The sequence below is a fragment of the Hippopotamus amphibius genome, chromosome 1, assembly GCF_030028045.1.
Source record: "Hippopotamus amphibius kiboko isolate mHipAmp2 chromosome 1, mHipAmp2.hap2, whole genome shotgun sequence".
Lineage (NCBI taxonomy): Eukaryota > Metazoa > Chordata > Mammalia > Artiodactyla > Hippopotamidae > Hippopotamus > Hippopotamus amphibius.
In genome coordinates this window covers 185,983,742-186,002,911 of record NC_080186.1, presented here as the reverse complement: position 1 = coordinate 186,002,911, position 19,170 = coordinate 185,983,742, and the positions used below count along the sequence as shown (strand labels likewise).

Sequence of the window (19,170 nt, the reverse complement as noted above, 5' to 3'; positions counted from 1 at the left end):
CTAAACATACTCCTCTTGGAATAAAAGTAGATACGTCTAAAGGCAAAGCAGGACATAGAGCCTGAATTATGACACTGAGCATGTTTTGAACATTGACTTGTGATGAGCAGTGATTTATGCATATCTCATTTAACCTGCGCCAGAATTCTACAAGAGGTGTTATTGTACCCTTCTTAGACATGAGAAAACCTAGGCCCACAGAAGTTTAATAACCTCGATCTATGCTGACGTTAACTCTTAGCACCAAAACTTAGGCTCTGGTAGCCTTACTGTGGGATGCAGTGTTAATTTTTCTATTGCTTGGACTCCTTTCCTGGGCTCTCTCTGCTTTTTTTCCCATTTCATCTCCTGCTTCCACATAGAGCAGAAGGAAAGCATCCTCTCTTATAGTAACATGGGTGCTGGACTCCTTAGGGTACCACACCTCAGTATTCCTAACATTCCAGAACAACACAAAGTGAAGACAAAGTAAGTTTGTTTGGTAGAGAAGAAGCTATTTGTTGGATATATTTATCTTGAGCCCAACAGAACATTATTGGCAAAACTTGTCACCCCTCTTCTCTGAAGTTTTAAGTTGGGTCCAAGGCAGAGACCCCTCAAAACGCTGATTGTCTTGTGTCTTCTTTGGGAACAGTTTCTAAAAGGGCTTTGTGCGCATTTGTGCCATGGAAATTGTGCAGCAACTTCTCCAACCTCTGCTCCTGTGAGGAAGTCCAGCTGTGTAAAGGCAAGCTCTTGGCTATAAAGCAAGTAGCTGACTCCATTTGTCTGAAAGCTGGTAAGAAATTAGGAAGACAGCCAAAGCACTGACCTTTTCCCTGATGCAGCTACTTAGATAATCCGGTCCAGGTTCCTTAGTGGGCTGTTGAACAAAAGGAGAACACAGTACATCCATCACATCTTCAGAGAATGGAAATACTGCTGGGTTTGTTTCCCTCCTTCTGCTGTGTGGTCTCTTCCTCTTCTGATTCAGCCAACTTAAAATTGCCATTAACAATAAAATATTACTTTGCTGAAACAAATCACATTTATAGGAATAAATACATATTTTCTGTAAATATATTCTGATTTCTCATTCATTGGATGGCTCCAAAAAAGAAAGGTCTTATGAAATCTCCGATTAGAGAAAATGGTTCTCTGCAAAACACTCCCCAAGCCTGGACTTGGAGGGGGAAGCTTTCCGAGAACTACACAGGACTCACTGCCTCCAGCTCATTAAGTAGAACTTTTCCAGCCCCGTGCTTCTCAGCCCTCTACCATGTAGAAATCATCTCATCTCACCCAGCTCCATTACACAGCGAAATTATGAATTACAACCAAATTGCCTGAAATTACAACCACCCAGTGACCATTGCTCCATATCATCCGCGGAACAGCCTCATTCTTTTATGGCTAATAATCGTGTTTCTCATCCTGCTCAGAACTCCGGTGCCACCTTTCTTTCCTGCTTGTCACTCAGCTGTGGACCAAGCTCACAGATGACTTCATCAGCAGACTGGGTCCGCTCGTCTGTCTGTGCTACTACCGTTGTCCTGGGAGAGCGAAGGGCCCGTAGCTGGCTCTGCTTTACACCCGCCCTCACCTCACTCTCTCGGCGAACTGCCCCGCTCTCCGGAAACCCACCTCTGTGCCCACCCCACTGCTCTTCGGCTGCGACAGCTCTAGCACCAGGCTCCTCCTCCTCGCCAGCGCCTCCTGCTCTGGCTCTGGCACAGTCTCCTCTGCTCCTGAGTGCCCATCTTTGTATTTACTTTCTTTCATTTGTTTGTTTTAATTTGGCCTGCGGGGCAGGGAGCGAAGCTAATTACATCCCTTGTTAAAGCCCACTCGTTGATTGGGAAAAGGCCCTCTTTTCATTTATGTATTGCTTTTCTCTCCCACTCCCTTTCCCCCACTTTATGTGTGTCCTTATACACAGTGTTTTGTGTGTTATTTTTACTTCACATCCATCATGTTGTGCTGTAGGCTTTTTCCTTTGCTTCCCCCGAGCACTCTGCTGTGAAAGTCTGTCCGTGTTGCTATGTAAGCGTGAGGTCTAATGGCCTCCTGAAATCCTCTAGTGTCCCCCCCACATTTACTGTGCCCGACAGCCAATCTCCCACTACCACAAGCAGCGCTCCCGTGTGTACTTCCAGGCACGTGTCCTCTTTGGTCCTGTGTGGAAGTTTCTCTGGAATGCGTGTCTGGGAGTGAGGTTGCAGAGTCCTGGGGTTGCACGTCCTTACCTGGACCCGACTCTGCAGTGCAGCTTCCCAGACGGGCCCACGTGGGAGGGTTCCTTCTGCCCCTGCATCCTCGCCCGTTTTTGTGCTTAACATTATTCCCCTTATCCCATTCTTTTTCCGGGTTTAATGTTCTCATTCCTGAAAAGCTTGTGTCCTTGGGAAGTTCTTTCAGCAGAGGTCTCTGGGTGCTTAATTCATAATCTTTTTTTTTTTTATTAATTTATTTATTTTTGGCGGCATTGGGTCTTTGTTGCTGCACACGGGCTTTCTCTAGTTGTGGCAAGCTGGGGCTACTCTTCATTGTGGTGCGCGGCCTTCTCATTGCAGTGGCTTCTCTTGTTGCAGAGCACAGGCTCTAGGAGTATAGGCTTCAGTAGCTGTGGCTCGCGGGGTCTAGCTCGCAGGCTCAGTAGTTGTAGTGCACAGGCTTAGGTGGTCCGCGGCATGTGGGATCTTCCCTGACCTGGGATCGAACCCATGTCCCCTGCATTGGCAGGCGGATTCCCAACCACTGCGCCACTAGGGAAGTCCCTTAATTCTTAATCTTTGAGAATATCTTTATTTTCGCCCACGCTCTTCATGATAGGTGTATAGTTTCCTGTTGTTGCTGTAACTGCTTAGCACCGACAGTGGCTTAAAATAACACGGATTTGTTATCCCCCAGTTCTGGAGGTCAGAAGTCTGAAATGTGTCTTGCTTTCTAAAATCAAAGTGTCATCAGGGCTGTGTTCCTTCTCAGTTCTGTTTCCCTGCCTTTTCCAATCATTCCTGCAAATTCCCTTTTGCCATGTAAGGTTATATGTTCACAGGTTTCCAGGATTCAGGCGTGGACATCTTTGGGGGCCATTACTCAGCCTACTGTAGTTGTCTAGCTAGGTGTTGGATTTTCGGGTGACAGTTTTATTTGGTGATATTCAGCAGATGGTATTGAGTCTGACGCTGTGTCAGACACTGTTCAATGTGTTGAATACAGTAGTGAGTGAAACAGACGTGCCCCACTGCCCCAGAGCCTCAGGTGTTTCTCCCCACTAGACAGCTTTAAGATTCTCTCTTAATCCTTTCCCCTTGCCCTATATTTGCACCACAGTGTTTCTAGATCTGCAGTTTTTTTCATCCTCTTCTTCCAGTTAGCACCAGCTGCATAACAAACCACCCCAAACATGGAGACCTGAAACAACAATCATTTACTGATATCTGCATGGTTCTGGGGATGACTGGGCTCCAGTGAACAGTTCTCTCTTGGGCTCAGATGTGGTTGTAGTCAGATGGTGGCTGGGGCCAGAGTCATCTTGAAGCCTTCCTTACTCATATGTCTGGTGGGTGAGGCTAGCAGTTGTCTGGACCTTAGCAGGAACTCTTGGTCAGAACACGCACAAGCATCCTCTCCGTGTGGCCTGGGCCTCCTCACAACACAGGGGTTGGCTTGTAAAGGCCCACATCCCAAGAGAGAGCTAGGCAGAACTGTATTGCCTTCTCTAACCTGGCCTTGGAAGTTACGTGGAATCACTTTTGCTATATTCTGTTCATCGGATGCAATCTCTCAGGCCAGGCATGTGCAAGGAGAGAGGAATTGGCGTCCAGTGATGGAGGGAATATCAGAGCATTTGCGGACAGATCTAAAAACTGTCGTAACTGCTTAGCGCCTGACATGATACTTACATCTCAGGACTTACGTTGGTCTCTAGTGCTGGAAAACGTAACTATTTTCTTTTCAAATATTGTTTCTCTGTCATTTCCTGTGTTCCTGTCCTCTGGAACTCCTTTAAAAGTGTGCTGGAGCCTCTCAATGACACTTGTTTATTTTGTGTCTCGCTAACTGCCCTTGCTGGGTTCTGAATTCTCTGTGCTGTGTTCCTGTTCACTGCTTCTCTTTCCAGTTTTATCCAGTCTAGAGTTTAACCTGTACATTGATTTTGTTTCATTGACGGCATGTTACATGGGCTTTTTTTTTCATCTACCTATTCTTTTTTTTTCCCTCAGATCTTTATTGGAATATAATTGTTTTACAATGTTCAGTTTCCTCTGTACAACAAAGTGAATCAGCTGTATTTACACATATATCCCCATATCCCCTCCCTCTTGAGCCTCCCTCCCCTCCTCCCTATCCCACCCCTCTAGGTCATCACCAAGCGTCGAGTTGATCTCCCTATGTTTTGTAGCTGCTCCCCACTAGCTATTTTACATTTGGTAGTGTGTATATGTCTACGCGACCCTCTCACTTTGTCCCAGCTTCCCCTCCCCCCTTAACGTCCTCAAGACCATTCTCTACTTCTGCGCCATTATTCTTGTCCTGCCCCTAGGTTCATCAGTACTGTTTTTTCTTTTTTTTTGCTTGTTTTGTTTTGTTTTTAGATTCTATATATATGTGTTAGCATACAGTATTTGTTTTTCTGACTTACTTCACTCTGTATGACAGACTCTAGGTCCATCTACCTCACTACAGAGAACTCAATTTCATTCCTTTTTATGGCTGAGTAATATTCCATTTTATTTACATACATATATATATATGCCATATCTTCTTTTTTTCTTAAGCTCTTTATTGGAATATAATTGCTTTACACTCTTGTACCAGCTTTTGAGGTACACCAAAGTGAATCAGCTGTATTTATAAGGATATCCCCTTATCCCCTCCCTCCCGAGACTCCCTCCCACCGTCCCTGCCCTGGCCCTCTAAGGCATCACCCATCATCGAGTTGATCTCCCTTTGTTATACAGCAACTTTCCACTAGCTATCTATTTTACAGTTGGTAGTGTATATATGTCTATGCTACTCTCTCACTTCATCCCAGCTTCCCCTTCTCCACTCGCCCCCCCAACCCTGTGTCCTCCAGTCCATTCTCTGCATCTGCATCCTTATTCTTGCCCTGTCACTGGGTTCATCAGTACCTTTTTTTTTTAAATTCCATATATATGAGTTAGCATACAGTATTTGTTTTTCTCTTTCTAGCTTACTTCACTCTGTATGACAGACTCTAGGTCTATCTACCTCATTACATATAGCTCCATTTCATTCCTTTTTATAGATATTCCATTGTATATATGTGCCACATCTTCTTCATCCATTCATCTGTTGATGGGCATTTAAGTTGCTTCCATGTCCTGGCTATTGCAAATAGTGCTGCAATGAACATTATGGTACATGTTTCTTTTTGGATTATGGTTTTCTCAGGCATCTACCTATTCTTGTTTGACATCTGCCTATTTTTGTTCTGTAATTTCTTATTCTGTACAGAAATTATTCCTTTTATCTCTTTAGCGCCCAAGATGTATTTATTTTGATGTGGTTTACTGGTTGCTTTATTCTGATTTCTCCTCCAGTGGATTTATCTCCTGATTTAGCCTACTGGCCCTCCTGTCTCATCCTCCTCTCCCTGTAGTCATCCTTCCATGTTGAGCAGCTCGGTGGTCCTGGGTTCCCAGTCATGGGAGGCTTAAGTCTCTTCGTGTTCCCTAACGATATTGGGTGGTTTACCAATTAGGTTTCTGGGGCAGTGAATGGCCTGACAAAATCCAGACCGTTTTCACTGTTAATTTGTAAGATTGGGGCCCTGCAATATGGAGCCAGGGTAAACTTGGACTCCACACCCAAATGTGTCACAGGTCTGAGATGTTGGTTTCTTAGGCTTGACCCCTCTACACAGCCCGGGGGCTCCTTTCCGGCTTCCTGGGCAGTGTCTCAGTCCACTGTTCATAGATGGGCCAGGCAGGAAGGCTCCCGGCTTGATGCGAGAGGGTCAGCTCAAACAGCCGGCCCTGCAGGGGCCCCTGTCCCTCCCCCCACAAACCCTGGCATGCACACTCCTGCTCTTGATGCCACAGCTGCCTGCAGCACCACCACCCTCCTAACCTCTGTAACCTTATTTTTGACTTCATTTCTGGCACCTGGAGATTTTACTGTCTTTCTTTGAAACTTGGCAGCAAATTTCTTTCTCATTGTTCCTTTTTATGCAGTATTTCTATGCATTTTTAATAGGAGGACTGCCTGTTTACTTTAGCTGAGGCTGTCATATGCTGGAAATTTTCATTTGTTCTCTATACAGACAGTTACCCCTCCTGTTTTCAGCCCTACTTTCTCATTCTTCTCCTTCGTAGTACCTGCCCAGGCTGCGTCTAAACCCTGCCAACCTTCTTCTGGGTAGATTGGCCACCTGCTCTTGTATAGTTTATAGAATTTGGCTTTTTCCATTCTGTTCCATCAGTACTCTTCCTTGCACTCTGCCTTTAAGGAATGAGCTCAGATCTTCTTTCTGCTAATGCCCCAAGCACATTCTTTTCACTGTTATGTTTTTGATTCTTTTTCATTCTTTACTACCGTGTTCATGAGGTCTCCAGGGTTTGAAGAAAACAGTGCGTTGACTCAATCTACTGTTTAGAATGAAAGAGCTCAGTTGAGTTCTCAGTGCTGCTGGGTCAGCTTCTCTCTCTCCCTCTCGGTTTCTCTCCTTTCTCATTTCTAACAGCTACTATTCCACCCCTCTCTCCTAGCAGAGGACCTTAACTCTAGTCTCTAAGAGAGACAGAAACCATCAGATGGGAGCCTCCTGTTTCCCGTCCTCATTCTCCAGCCTGCAAACACATCTTTCTTATTATCTATCCTCACCTCTTCTTTCTCTCCCAGAGCAAAAGCCCCCGCCCCTTCCTACTGTCCTCAGTTGAGCCTTTGATCCAGCCAGCTGTGCAGACTCTCTCGTCCCACCCTCATGGCTGCACCTCTCCCCTCGGCAGCCTTATCCACATGCAGAAGTCCAGTTCTGCCTACTTCCCTCAGATGATATTTCTAAGTGTTGACTGAATGTCCTTCTTCGCACACCTGATGGTTTTCTCAAATTCAGCATGTCCGAAGTTGACATCTTTGCTTATCTCCGAGAAATCAGCTTCTTCTTATGTTTTCCCCATTTTGTTGAATAGTACCATGATCTGCCCAGTCATTCCAGCCACAAGTTTGGGTATCTTTTTTCCTTTCTTGAATCATTTAGAACTGTATTGACCCATATAGTAGCTACTAGCCATGCACAACTATTTAAGTTTGAATTTAAATTAATTAAAATAGAGTACAATTAAAAATAAAGTCCCTTGAGCACACTAGGCACATGGCATGTGGCTTGTGACTACCACAGTGGATGCTGGAGCTGTGGAACATTCCCGTTGTTACAGAAAGTGCTATTGGACGATGCTGGTCTGGGGGTGTTAGCCATTTTCGCTCCACTTCACTGACGGTGTTTGAGCCCTCATCATTTCTCACGTGCAGCTTTGACTCACTTCCTTTCTCTTCATCACTCCAGTCCGTTCTCTTCTCTAGTCAAATGATTTTATGAAGCCCTTTTCGCTCTTTGGGAAGTCGTTGAGGTATAAGCGAGAGAAGCAGAGTTCTGGCATTTTATTGTCATTTCCTTCCTGAACCCTTCAGAGCTCCCCATGCCTTTTCCTCTTTTTATTTGCTTGTTAAACAGCTACTCAACCTTCAAGATTGAATGCCAGCGTTACCTACTCTGGGAAGGCAAGATAATGCTTCTTTCACACGCTGGCACTCCTTGTTGGTGTCCCTTCTCAGAGCATGTTTCACGAGATGCCTGGCTAGACCCTGAGCACCTGAAAGATGGGAATCTCACCTTCATACTCCACCAGGTTTCCAGAGTACATAACAGACGAACTTCTCTTCCGGGCCTCGAGGTGGGGCCTGGCTACATACTCACTTCAGGAGAGATGAGAAAATGGCCACTGAAATCATGCTCTGTGTTTTGCTGTTGAAGAACTCCAACTGGGAAAGGCTATAAGGGTGAAAGATGGCGAATCCCCTGGCAGGTCAGTGGTTAAGACACCGCGCTTCCCCTGCAGGGGACACGGGTTCGATCACTGGTCGGGGAACTAAGATCCCACATGCCACAGGGTGCAGGCAAAGTAAATAATTTTTTTTTTTAAGGTGATGAATGACCTTCCCACAAGCATCGATTCCTAGCTTGGGGTTGCTATGATTTCTGGCTACCCCAACTCCAAACCACATATTGCATTGAGAGAAATGTATTTTCTTTAATGAAATACCTTCGGTGAAAGATGAGTATATTAGTTAATTACCTCAAACTTGGTGACATAAAACAACAAAAATGTATTCTCTCACCATTCTGGAGTCTACAGAATGAGAGTGTTGTCAGGGCTGCACTTCCTTCAAAGGCTGTAGAGGAGAATCCTTTCTCACCTCTTCCAGCTTCTGGTAGCTCCTGGTGTTCTTTAACTTGTGGCCAATCTCTACCTCCATCTTCACACGGCCTTCTTCTCTGTGTGTCTGTGTCTCAGATCTCCATCTCCTTTTTCTTATAAGAACACCAGTCATTAGATTTAGGGCCCACCCTAAATCCAGGATGATCTCTTCTTGAGATCCTTAATTTATTTATTTATTTTTAAATTGTTTATTTATTTATTCACTGCATTGGGTCTTCGTTCTGCATGGGCTTTCTCTAGTTGCAGTGAGTGGGGGCTACTGTTCATTGCGATGCACGGGCTTCTCACTGCGGTGGCTTCTCTTGTTGCAGAGCACAGGCTCTAGGCGCACCGGCTTCAGTAGTTGTGGCCCATGGGCTTAGTTTGCTCCGTGGCATGTGGGATCTTCCTGGCCCAGGGATCGAACCCGTGTCCCCTGCATTGGCAGGCGGATTCTTAACCATTGCACCACCAGGGAAGCCCCTGAGATCCTTAATTTAATACATCTACAAAGACCGTATTTCAAAATAAGGTCCCATTCACAGGTGCCAGGGGTTTAGAACTTGGACATGTGTTTGGGGACGGTGGGGAGGGGGACACAATTCAGCTTACTACAATGGGTAAGAATAAAAGTGGGGGCACTAACGGCTGTCTCTGCCCCCTCTCCCAAGCCTTGCCTAAGCTGAGTCAGCAGATTGGTTGTAGCCTTCATTTCTGTGCATGTATTCATTTAAATTAAGACCCTGCCTCCCAAGCGAGAGGGGAGAAAAGGCTCTTTAACTCAACCAGCTGTCTCTCTTTCTTTCCATAACAGGTCACTCCACTCCCTTCAGCTGGATTTTTTTTTCACTGCCTAACAATGATCATTAAATAATAAAACGTAGGCCAAAATAAACATGTTTATCATCCTTTAGTCTTCAAAGACATTCTCTGAGTCCAAAGCTTTTAGTGTGAAGATGGGTATTTAGATTTAGGAATCCTTTTAAGCATGCGTGCCCATGCACAAGCACACCATGGAAAATGACTAGACGCGATTGTGTCTGTAGAGTGAAAAAGAACATAGGTACTTTTTCTGTCTTCATTTTGCAGTGTCATCTAAATGTTCCACAGGGGACATGTTTGACTTTAGTGATGAGCAGAAGAAATATTTTTTATAATGTGGGTAGTTTTAATGACAGTTTTATAAAACGCCCAGGGCCATTTGTGTTCTTTTAGGGGATGAGTGGGCCAGTTGAGATTCTAGGAACCCCAGACCACTGACGGTTTTGGGAATGATTCAGACACTCTTTAGATTTGGGAGTGGTGTTCACATTGTTGATTGTGTAGGACCTCATTAGACTTTCACAGTGGTGGAACTTGAAATCCATGGTTTCCACCAGGGCGGTTTCCCCGGTGCCAGGAAGCTGGCCTGATGGAAAAATGGGTCCTGTCCCTCCGCCATGGGGCACAGAGAGGCCCAGTTTATCAGGACCTCTCCAGAGTGAGCCCTGTAATCTCTTACCCGCAACACCACTTGACTTTGACAGGCATGTGTTTTTCTAGTCTTTAAACTATTTTGAGGGCAGCTCTGTGCCTGGTGCTGTATGAGGACGACACACATTTCTGTTAACCCGCAGTTACTGGAAGCCGCAGCAGAGCCAGCTGTTAGGCACTTTTGAGCTGTTTCACCATTGAGTGCAATTTTCTCTGAGGGAATTTTCCTATTTTGGCTTCTAATGTGCTGATGAATTATTGAAATTTCAATTACTTTTGATTCCCAGTTTAGCAGAGTGGAGACATCCACGTTACTGAATATGAAAAGTTCTCCAGTCGCTTTTAGAGATGGGTTTGACTGGAAGGCTTTGCCGGACAGCTGGCGGGGTGCAGCTCTGCTCCTTCTGTCTCTGGGACTAAACTGCTGCGTGGCCTTGGCAGTCCTTAGGTCACTGCTGCTCAAGGCACGAGCCCCTGACTGGGATCCGCATCAGCATCCTCTGGGAGCTTGTTGGATAGGCAGACTCCTAGGCTTGGTCTCCACCTACTAATCAGAATCCCTGGGGGTGGGGCCCTGGGCTCCATGTTTTAACAAGACCTCTGGAATATTCTGGTGCGCCAAGTTGGGAAAACCCTGCCTTAGCTGTCCTGGTGCTAATTCTTCCCAGTGGGGTCTGGTGCCCCCAGACCCCACTGTAAGGGCCCTTGGGTGCTGCAGTCAGTGTGCCCTTTAAGACAGACATCGTATGCGGTGATAAAACTGTGATCAGGGTCATCAGAAAGACCAATTTCTAACAACAGTCTTCACTTGCTTGGAATGCTTCTCTCTTTGCAAGTCAGGGAGCCATAAACATAAAGAAGCAGGATTTGGGCATTTAAATTCCATGCAGGTAAATGTGTGTTCTAAATGTAATTGAGGGGGGCCCTGTGTTTCTTTGTACTGAAGGGCTGTTTAGATATTCCTTCCCACTGTCCCCAGAATAATCCCATCTCAAAGTCCCTTGGGGGAAAGCATAGGTACCATCTCTATCTCATCACCTTAGCCTCACCTCCTTCCCAGGGCAGGTCTCTCTCCTGCACTGTGCATGTTGAATAACTTGTAGTTCTTCAGACACAGCCTGTCATCCAAGCTGTTCTCCCCACCCCACCACCAAAGCCAGCCCCTTCCTCATCACATCCGTTCCAGCCCTGGTCACTTGTGAGGTTCTGCTCCAGGACGGTTCCCTGATAACTTCAGGTGGAGTCACACTCTTCCCCTTTTCTGCTCCCTGCACACTCTGGATAGATATTTATAGCATGAGCATGTGTTTGTGTTGGAATAATCTCTCCCCTCCAAGCTCTGAGTTCCATGCGAGCACAGATTTCATCCTGGGTTCTCTCTCTTGCGCCCATGTCTGTCAGGCACACGAGACTGAATGATAAACATCCCTTAAAAAGATGGTCATTCTACTTCTTCTGGAAGCTTCCAGTGCCTTAGAAAACATGTTCCCCTCATACTTGTGAAGAACAGATGCTGGCCAGCCCGTGGCAGGTCTAGTTAAGAATGACAGTGAATTTTATGTGAATTCAACTGACTTAGCTTTTCAGGGAAGCTGATTTCTTAATGCGAATGAAAGGTCTGCCCTCGCCTTCACCTGGCTGTTATGCTCTTTGGCCGGGGAAACCCTACCCACCCCGCCCCCACACTGTGTCTGAAGGTGTTGTTATTTCAGGTTCGAGAGCTTCAAACTCGACTGCAGAGTGTGCAGGCCGCAGGGCCCTCCAGTCCTGGCCGTCTCACTTCCGCCAACCGCCCCGTGAACCCCAGCACCGGAGAGCTGAGCACGAGTAGCAGCAGCAATGACATCCCCATCGCCAAGGTGAGCTCCGGGGACGGCGGGGACACCTTCCGTTATCTGGCAGCCCCAGCCTTCGTGGCGCAGGGCCGCTGCGCAGGCGTGCAATTAGCTCAGCCGGCCCCGAGGGGCTTCCCGGGTCCCACACAGGCCTCCTGTGCTGGAGCTCCAAGGAGAGATAACCCACTAATAGTTTTAAGTCTCTCGGCTGCAACCTGGACGCCAGCTCTCATTAATCAGCCAGCTGGAGCATGTCACAGCTGACAGGTCATTGTGCAGAGTGAGATGTTTTGTCAGGCTCTCTAGTGCTAAGGGGTGGATGGAGAGCTGCTCTCGAGGATCAGGGTTCAGCCCAGGAGGGGACCCTGAGTCATGAACCAATGATCTCCCCTCTCACAGGACCGACAGCCCTGCCAGCAGAAAATCAGATTATGATGGGCAGGCCCTGGCAGCTGTGGGAAGTAGCCCCTCTGTTCTTGGCTATAGCGCCCCCCCCACCCCAGCTCCTATGTTGAGTCTACCCCAGAGAGACTTCAAATGACACGTCCTCTTCCCGGTAGCCCTACCAGTCTCTGCAAGAAGATTGGTTCTCAACCATCAAGTTTTATTACGTCAAACCAGTGTTTCTCAACCAGAAGTGATTTTTTGTCCCCCAGGGAATATTTGACAGTGTCTGGACACCTTTTTGATGGTCACAACTGGAGTGCTACTGGCATCTTATGGCTAGAAGCCAAAGATGCTACTAAGCATCCCACAGTGCACAGACCAGCCCCCCACCATAAAGAGTATCCAACCCAAAATGTCAGTAGTGCTAAGGTTGAAAACACCTGGGTTAAGCAGATGGTAGAAAAATTGGACAAGTGAGTTGTTTTTAAGAATTGATGAATCAGTTTAGTTGCCACAATTAAAGAGTAACCTGTGTAAACACAGTCTCAACAGTTTATACAGGGAGTGATGTGTTGTTTTTTGATAAATTTTTTGTTTTGTTTGTTAAGATTGCCGAGAGAGTGAAGCTATCAAAGACCAGGTCCGAATCTTCATCATCTGATCGGCCAGTCCTGGGCTCAGAAATCAGCAGCATAGGGGTGAGTGTTTCTGAGAAGCAAGGCAGCAAAGTACCCAGTAGAGCCACACAGACAGTGGCTTATCCACCGTAGAAGAATTTCCAAAGTTCACCCCCAGTAAACCAGTTAATTCTAATAAGAAACCATACCTGATTTCCTTCCAAAGGATCAGATTAAAATGTATAGTGGTTTGCACGTGGTGAATCACTTCTTTAGTTTTAAGAGAGATTTTTTTTGTCTAGTTGAAACTATTCAGCAAGAAATGATTTAGGTCTAGTTCCTGGCAATGTAGATGAAAGTCTTGAAGTATCTGCCTTGTATCATCCTACTTCCCCAGAGACTGAGTGAGTCAGGAAGCTCTAAGAGAACGTCACCTTTCACATGTCCCTCTTGAAAGGGAAGGTGCTCTCCGGTGAGGATGATGACTGCCTTTTGAAGTGTGGCTGATGCTGTGACAGGCCGGAACCTTCCAGCTCAGTACTAGAGTTTTCATTTGTAGAGCCCTGAACCCTCTGGGGCTGTCAGCTGATGCATGGTGAAAAGGGAATAATTTCAGTTGCCTGGGGATGTTCTTTTAGGTTTCAGAGGTGAGGCTGGGAAATCCAGCTATTTGATTCTCGGGGGGGGGGGGGGGGGGGGGAGGCGGGGCAGGGTGTTTAAGAAGGGGGAAGGGCATCCAGACTGTTTAATATCCAAAATTTTAGGTCTCTAAAGACTCATGAGCCCCCATGCCTGCTGCCCAGGATGCAACTTAGAGGATGTAGCTGCATTTTCACCCTGTTTTATGTACTGCTTTCACAGTAGTGAACTTTTTATACTAAGATTATATTATACAAACTGAGAAAGATCAGGGTAGCTATCTCCTGGTGCCTGATTCTCAAGGATCATCAGCTTTAAACTGTTTTGCATGCAAAGCATGCCTGGGGACCAGCGTCCCTGAAGTGACGCTGTGCAGAGGGGGATTAATGCTCACCTGTCCAGGTATCCAGCAGTGTGGCGGAGCACCTGGCCCACTCCCTTCAGGACTGCTCCAACATCCAAGAGATCTTCCAGACACTCTACTCCCATGGATCTGCCATCTCGGAAAGCAAAATTAGAGAGTTTGAGGTGGAAACAGAACGCTTGAATAGGTAAGGAGAAATTCTATATATTTGGGTGGTGGCATTGGAGGGCATCTTTCCCTTCCCAAATATCAATTCAGGTTGGCTTCTGTGTTATGACATAAAGTGATGCTGTCAGGCTGGTGGGTGGGGAGTTTCCACCATCCTGTTCATCATAGGAGGGCTGGCTTCATGGGCATTGTGTGACCTATCATCAAAGGTACAGAGCCTTGTGCTTCGAAGGACCCCATACTTGCTTTACTGCTCTGCTGTCACTGTTTTCAATTCTTAATAATTTATGAAGCAGGGGCTACACTTTTTCATTTTGCACTGGCCCTGGCACATTAAGGAGCAAGTCCCGGGAGCTGTCCAGATGGAATGACAAGCAGGTCAGGCTGGCAGGATGGCAAGCAAGCATGCAGGCCTGCACTGCCAGGAACCACAGAGAGCAGGTCCGGGATGTGCAGTCCGCATCCCAGGGGCGCCTGGAGCCACCAGGAGCCACAGGAGCAGTCTGATCAAGGCATTCCTGGGAGGCACCGGTCATGCTGGTCTGGCCGGCCCTGCTCGAACTAAAGGTTGCCTGACTTTATCTATGCTTTTTGCAGATGTACGCATCCCCCCATCCCTACATCCTATCCTACTTGGTTCTGATTTTCTAAGTAGGACTAACTGTCCTGCGTAGAATAATTTAACTGTGTACCCGGTTCTTTTGGTTCTTCCCAGATCTTATGACAGAGGTGGTTTGCGTTTGTCCTCCTGCCTCTTGGCAAACACTGGCTTGTGTGTCATCCCAGCAGAGAAAGAGAGTTGCGAAAGAGAAGGACCAGGGCCAAGCCAGGGTAACTGCTCTGACTCAGAATTGGCTCCACAGTGGCAGAATGGACTGCTGAATGGCATCCGAGTGTGCTGTGGCTGCCCTGACCTAGCAATCTTCAGTGGGAGAGCATAGTAAGAACTGGAAAGGCTTACGAGCTAACCAGTAAGAGATGTGGATACCATTCCCCATCCATGATGACTTAATGCCATTCCCCTTGTGTATGGCAAACCTGAATAAATTGAATTATCCTTTTCGTCCTCCCTGATTTGAAGCTGTTTAATATAGCACTTGAGAACCAAGGAAATGTGGCAATCTAGGTCATTTTAAATCTTGAAATTAAATGGTTTCCTTATTAAATCCAAAATACTTAAGAGTGACAATCCTGATGATTACCTTGCAGCAGTGAGGAAGCAGCCCACTCAGGCAGAGGAGTGCTTAAAAATGGAATCAGATGTGTCCTTTGTAGTGAGGATCTCCGCTCCACAGATCCTGGGATTTCACAAGCCTGCTTTGTGGCTGAATTTGGGAGGAGGTTCCTCTCTCTTCAGTTATACACACCTAGGAGAGACCAAAGAAGAAGGAACTCTTTGGTGCTTGTCGCTCACATTATCATGGAGTTTAACAGCTTACAAAAGGCTCCCACAGACGACCACTTAATCCTCAGCTTGGGAGGGCAGAATAGTCCCATTCCGCAAATGAGAAAGCAAAGGCTTTGACGTTCAATGACTTGCCTAAGTCCAGAACTAATAAACAGCCCAGCCCGTCGACCCCTGCCCTGAGCTCCACTGTTTTCTGTATTATCACAGCTACTGCCAGAACCTGGGAGTTCTTGTAAATAATCTATCAGTATGTTCTGGTGTCTGTTATTTAACTACCCACCTCAAAGACAGAGTCACGTCACACTCCAAACACACGACAGCCTTTGACTTGTGTTTCTGAAGGTGTGGCAGGGGCGGCGGGGGGGGGGGGGGGGGTCATGCCTGCTCAAAAGTGTGTCTCCTCATGTGACGAATCCGTGTGAAGCACCTACTGTATGCCGGGCTATTTGGATGCAGAGGAAAGTAAAACAGACAAGATCCCTGCTTTCACGGAGCTTATGTCCTGTTAAGGGAGCGAGACAAAAAGCAGACAGATAAATAGGAGCTCCAAGTAAATAGGACACTAACAAAATAACCAGAAGGCTTGATTTGAGGTAGGGAGACAAGGAAGGCATCTTTGAAGGGGGGATATGTCAATTGAGATGTTCAGGGGAAGAAGGAACGGCCATGCGACAAACTAGGAAGAATCTCATGGGCCAGCCCACCAACTTCAAGGCTGGGAAGTGGTTGGCAGGAAGTCAGAATTACCCAGATGCTAGTGGAAGTGAAACAGAATGAGTGAAAGGAGGCATTCCAGGAGACAAGGTGACAGAATAGGCAGGGCTGGGTGGGATACGGAATTTGAGGCCATGGACACAGTTTACTCGTTATTCGAAGTGTCATTGGAAGTTGTTAAAGGGTTTTACATAAGGCAAGAACAGGTCTGATTTAAATGTTGGAAGTTCACTCAGGTGTGAAGAATGGAAAGGGGTGGGCAGGAGTAGAAGCTGAGCCAGTTGTGCAATGGATGAGCCTGGCCCAAGGGGAGGTGATGTGAAGGGGTCAGTGTATGTTTGGTGGTAAGAATCCACAGATGTAAGAAAAAGGGATGGTCTCAAAGGACAGTCTCAGGTGCCTTACCTGTATCGTTGGGTATATGATGGTGGCATTTCCCGAGATGGAGAAGATAGGGAAGGATAAGGTTTGGGGAAAATCAAGAGTCCCGTTTGGAAATGTTAAGTTTGAGGTGTCAGTGTGAAACCCTGGATACGTGAGACTTGCACTCAGAAGAGAGGTCTGGAGTGAAGAAATTTGGGAGTCATGGGAACGTAAGTGCCTGTTAAAGTTTTGGCACGGGTTAAAATCACCCCCATGGGGAGAGTGCTGATAGAGGAAGAGGCCCAGGATGGAGTCCTAAGGGAACATCAGCCCTCACAGATTTTATAGAGAAGAGGGAGGCTGCAAAGGAGACAGAAGAAATGACCTTTCAGGCAGGAAGAAGACCAGTAGACACCTGTCATGACCCAAGTAAAGGAGAACGTTTTAAGACGGAAGGCGTCCCTGATGACAGGGGTGCTGCCTGAGAAGGCCTCGAAGGTAGAATTGGCCACATGGAGGTCTGTGCGCTGGGTGAGCAGTTTCATCTAACTAGTAGGGACTGAATGTACCTGGAGCAAGTTGAGAAATAAATGAGAGAGTGGGGACTAGTTGAAGAAGTCTGAATGTGAACAAGGACAGAAAACTGTCCTTGTAACACCTGACGTTGAATTGACCTTGTTGTTGCCAAAGCTGCACAGCGGTCTTGGTTATATGCTCACGGAACGTGTCCCACATGGGTGTGTCTCCACGAGCTGCTCTAAGATATGTGCTTGCAAGATTGATCCTCGAGGCAAATGACTTCCAAGCTCCTTCACATTTTGTGTGTGTGTGAAGCTCTGTGTCTTTTTCAGACTTGGTGGTCAGAGTCCTTCAGGTGGGCATGTCCCCGGTGAAATGAATCTTTGTGTCTGGAGCAACAGCATCCCAGGACAGAAACCAGAGAGGCTGAAGGCTTACGTTTTTCTGATTTGCTTTCTGACTTTGCCATAAACTCTTTTGTCCTGAATGTACAGTTCTGATTCCTATAACACGTATCCACTACTTATCCTACCCGTAGTTAGCAGGTAGGGGACTGCCCAAGCTGGAAGGAGCTTTGGACACAATCCACGGTTCCCATTCAGAGGCCCCTTCAGTGCAGTTTCTTGTTCACTCACTGGTGCATCTTTTGCTGCTGCTCCGTAGCGAGTGTTCTGAGTCAAGGATCTGGGATCAAACTGCCTGGTTCAAATCCCAGGGGTTAACCTTTCCGTGCCTCCTCTGAGAAATGTGGGTAATAATACTGAGTTCACAGGGCTATTGGCAGACTTAGGGGGCAAGGGTTTAACAGTAGCTATTACTGTGCTTTCGTTTGTCCCTGTGGAGGGTGGTTCACGGAGGCACACCAGTCGTAACTCTCATGAGGGCCTGAGGTCACTCGGTTGGCTCCTTTCCTTGGTGTATCTCCCAAGCCTAGCGCAGTACCTGGCACACGGCTCGTCCGTGGCTGGTTGGGAAATAACCAGGGGGTAGTTTTTTATTTATAATTCACCCAGAATTTAGTGATTCTTCAGCTTGAGTTGCTTCCTCTGTTACATCGCATCAGTTGCATTTGCTAAAACATCTGACGCGTTCACATCCAACATGCGTTTTGGCCGGAATCTAGAGTGGATGACTCAAATCTTGGCAGATTCATTCTAATCCTAGTAGAAAATCGTGAATGTGATTTTCCTTCCTCTGTAGCCGTATCGAACACCTCAAATCCCAAAATGACCTTCTGACCATCACCCTGGAGGAATGCAAAAGCAATGCCGAGAGGATGAGCATGCTGGTGGGGAAGTACGAGTCCAACGCCACGGCGCTGAGGCTGGCCCTCCAGTACAGGTAGGAGGTGTGGTGGGGCCCGCGAGCAGCCACTCTGCCTTGGAAATGCATCCGCGGCAAGCTTCTGCATGAAGAGGGAGGACAGGCTTTCAGAAAACCTAACCAGGGGGCTGGACCAGCAAATGCGAGAGGGATACATATTGAAACTCAATTAGCGCCCCGGCAGCAATTAAGAAAATAAGGATAATGAGTGTGGTATTAGTACACAGGTATGTGTCTGTGCTCATGGTCCACGTAAACATTATTTCATTCAAGTAATATCACTCAGAACATCCGTTTTTGTGTTACACGTTCAATTCTTGTTCTTTCCGGTCTTTTTTTCTTTATTCATATTGATATACGTTTTACATTGTAAATCTAGGGCATTCTCTTCCTTCATTTTGTTACAGTTTTGTAATATTGGCTAAAAGTCTCCATTTTATTGTAACTGGCTGTATCCCCTACATCAAGTTTATAGGGTGGTGTTACTCATTTCTCCAAAAGACATTTAGACTTTTGCAGACTCTTGATATTGAAAATAATTCTGTGGTGAATAATTTAATGCAGAACCCTTCATTCTTGTGAGTAGTTTCTTCGAGATAAAATGCTGGAAGCAGGAACTATAGGTCAAAGGAGGTGAATATTTTCACCGCTCTTCAGGCGTGCTGCCATTTTTTTCCCATAAAAACAAACCAGTTTAAATGAATATGATTCATTCATTGGTGAGCAAGTGGTATGTGAATGTACCACTTTTTTTTCAGCTTCATCAGCTTTGGAATTTACCTAAATTTACCTTTAAGTTACTGCTTGTTTAATAGCTGCAAAACTATGCTTTATTATTGTTTTTAGAGATTTATTAATGTCACTACGTAGGCATATTTACCAAAGTTCCGGACTTAGTGACTGTATCTTACTCTGGCATCCTTTAAAGAAAAATTCA

The 19,170-nt window shown here is 46.4% G+C and overlaps 1 protein-coding gene across 6 annotated transcripts in view; it reads left to right on the top strand.

The window, feature by feature from the left end:
• MCC (MCC regulator of WNT signaling pathway) overlaps window positions 1-19,170 on the top strand; it is a 430,355-nt gene that overhangs the window by 366,841 nt on the left and 44,344 nt on the right. For all 6 annotated transcript variants that reach the window (XM_057737620.1, XM_057737622.1, XM_057737624.1 and 3 more), the window contains 4 exons: window positions 11,609-11,755; window positions 12,727-12,816; window positions 13,777-13,925; window positions 18,111-18,251. In XM_057737620.1, the coding sequence (XP_057593603.1) occupies window positions 11,609-11,755; window positions 12,727-12,816; window positions 13,777-13,925; window positions 18,111-18,251 (527 nt within the window). The remainder of the gene's footprint in view (window positions 1-11,608; window positions 11,756-12,726; window positions 12,817-13,776; window positions 13,926-18,110; window positions 18,252-19,170) is intronic.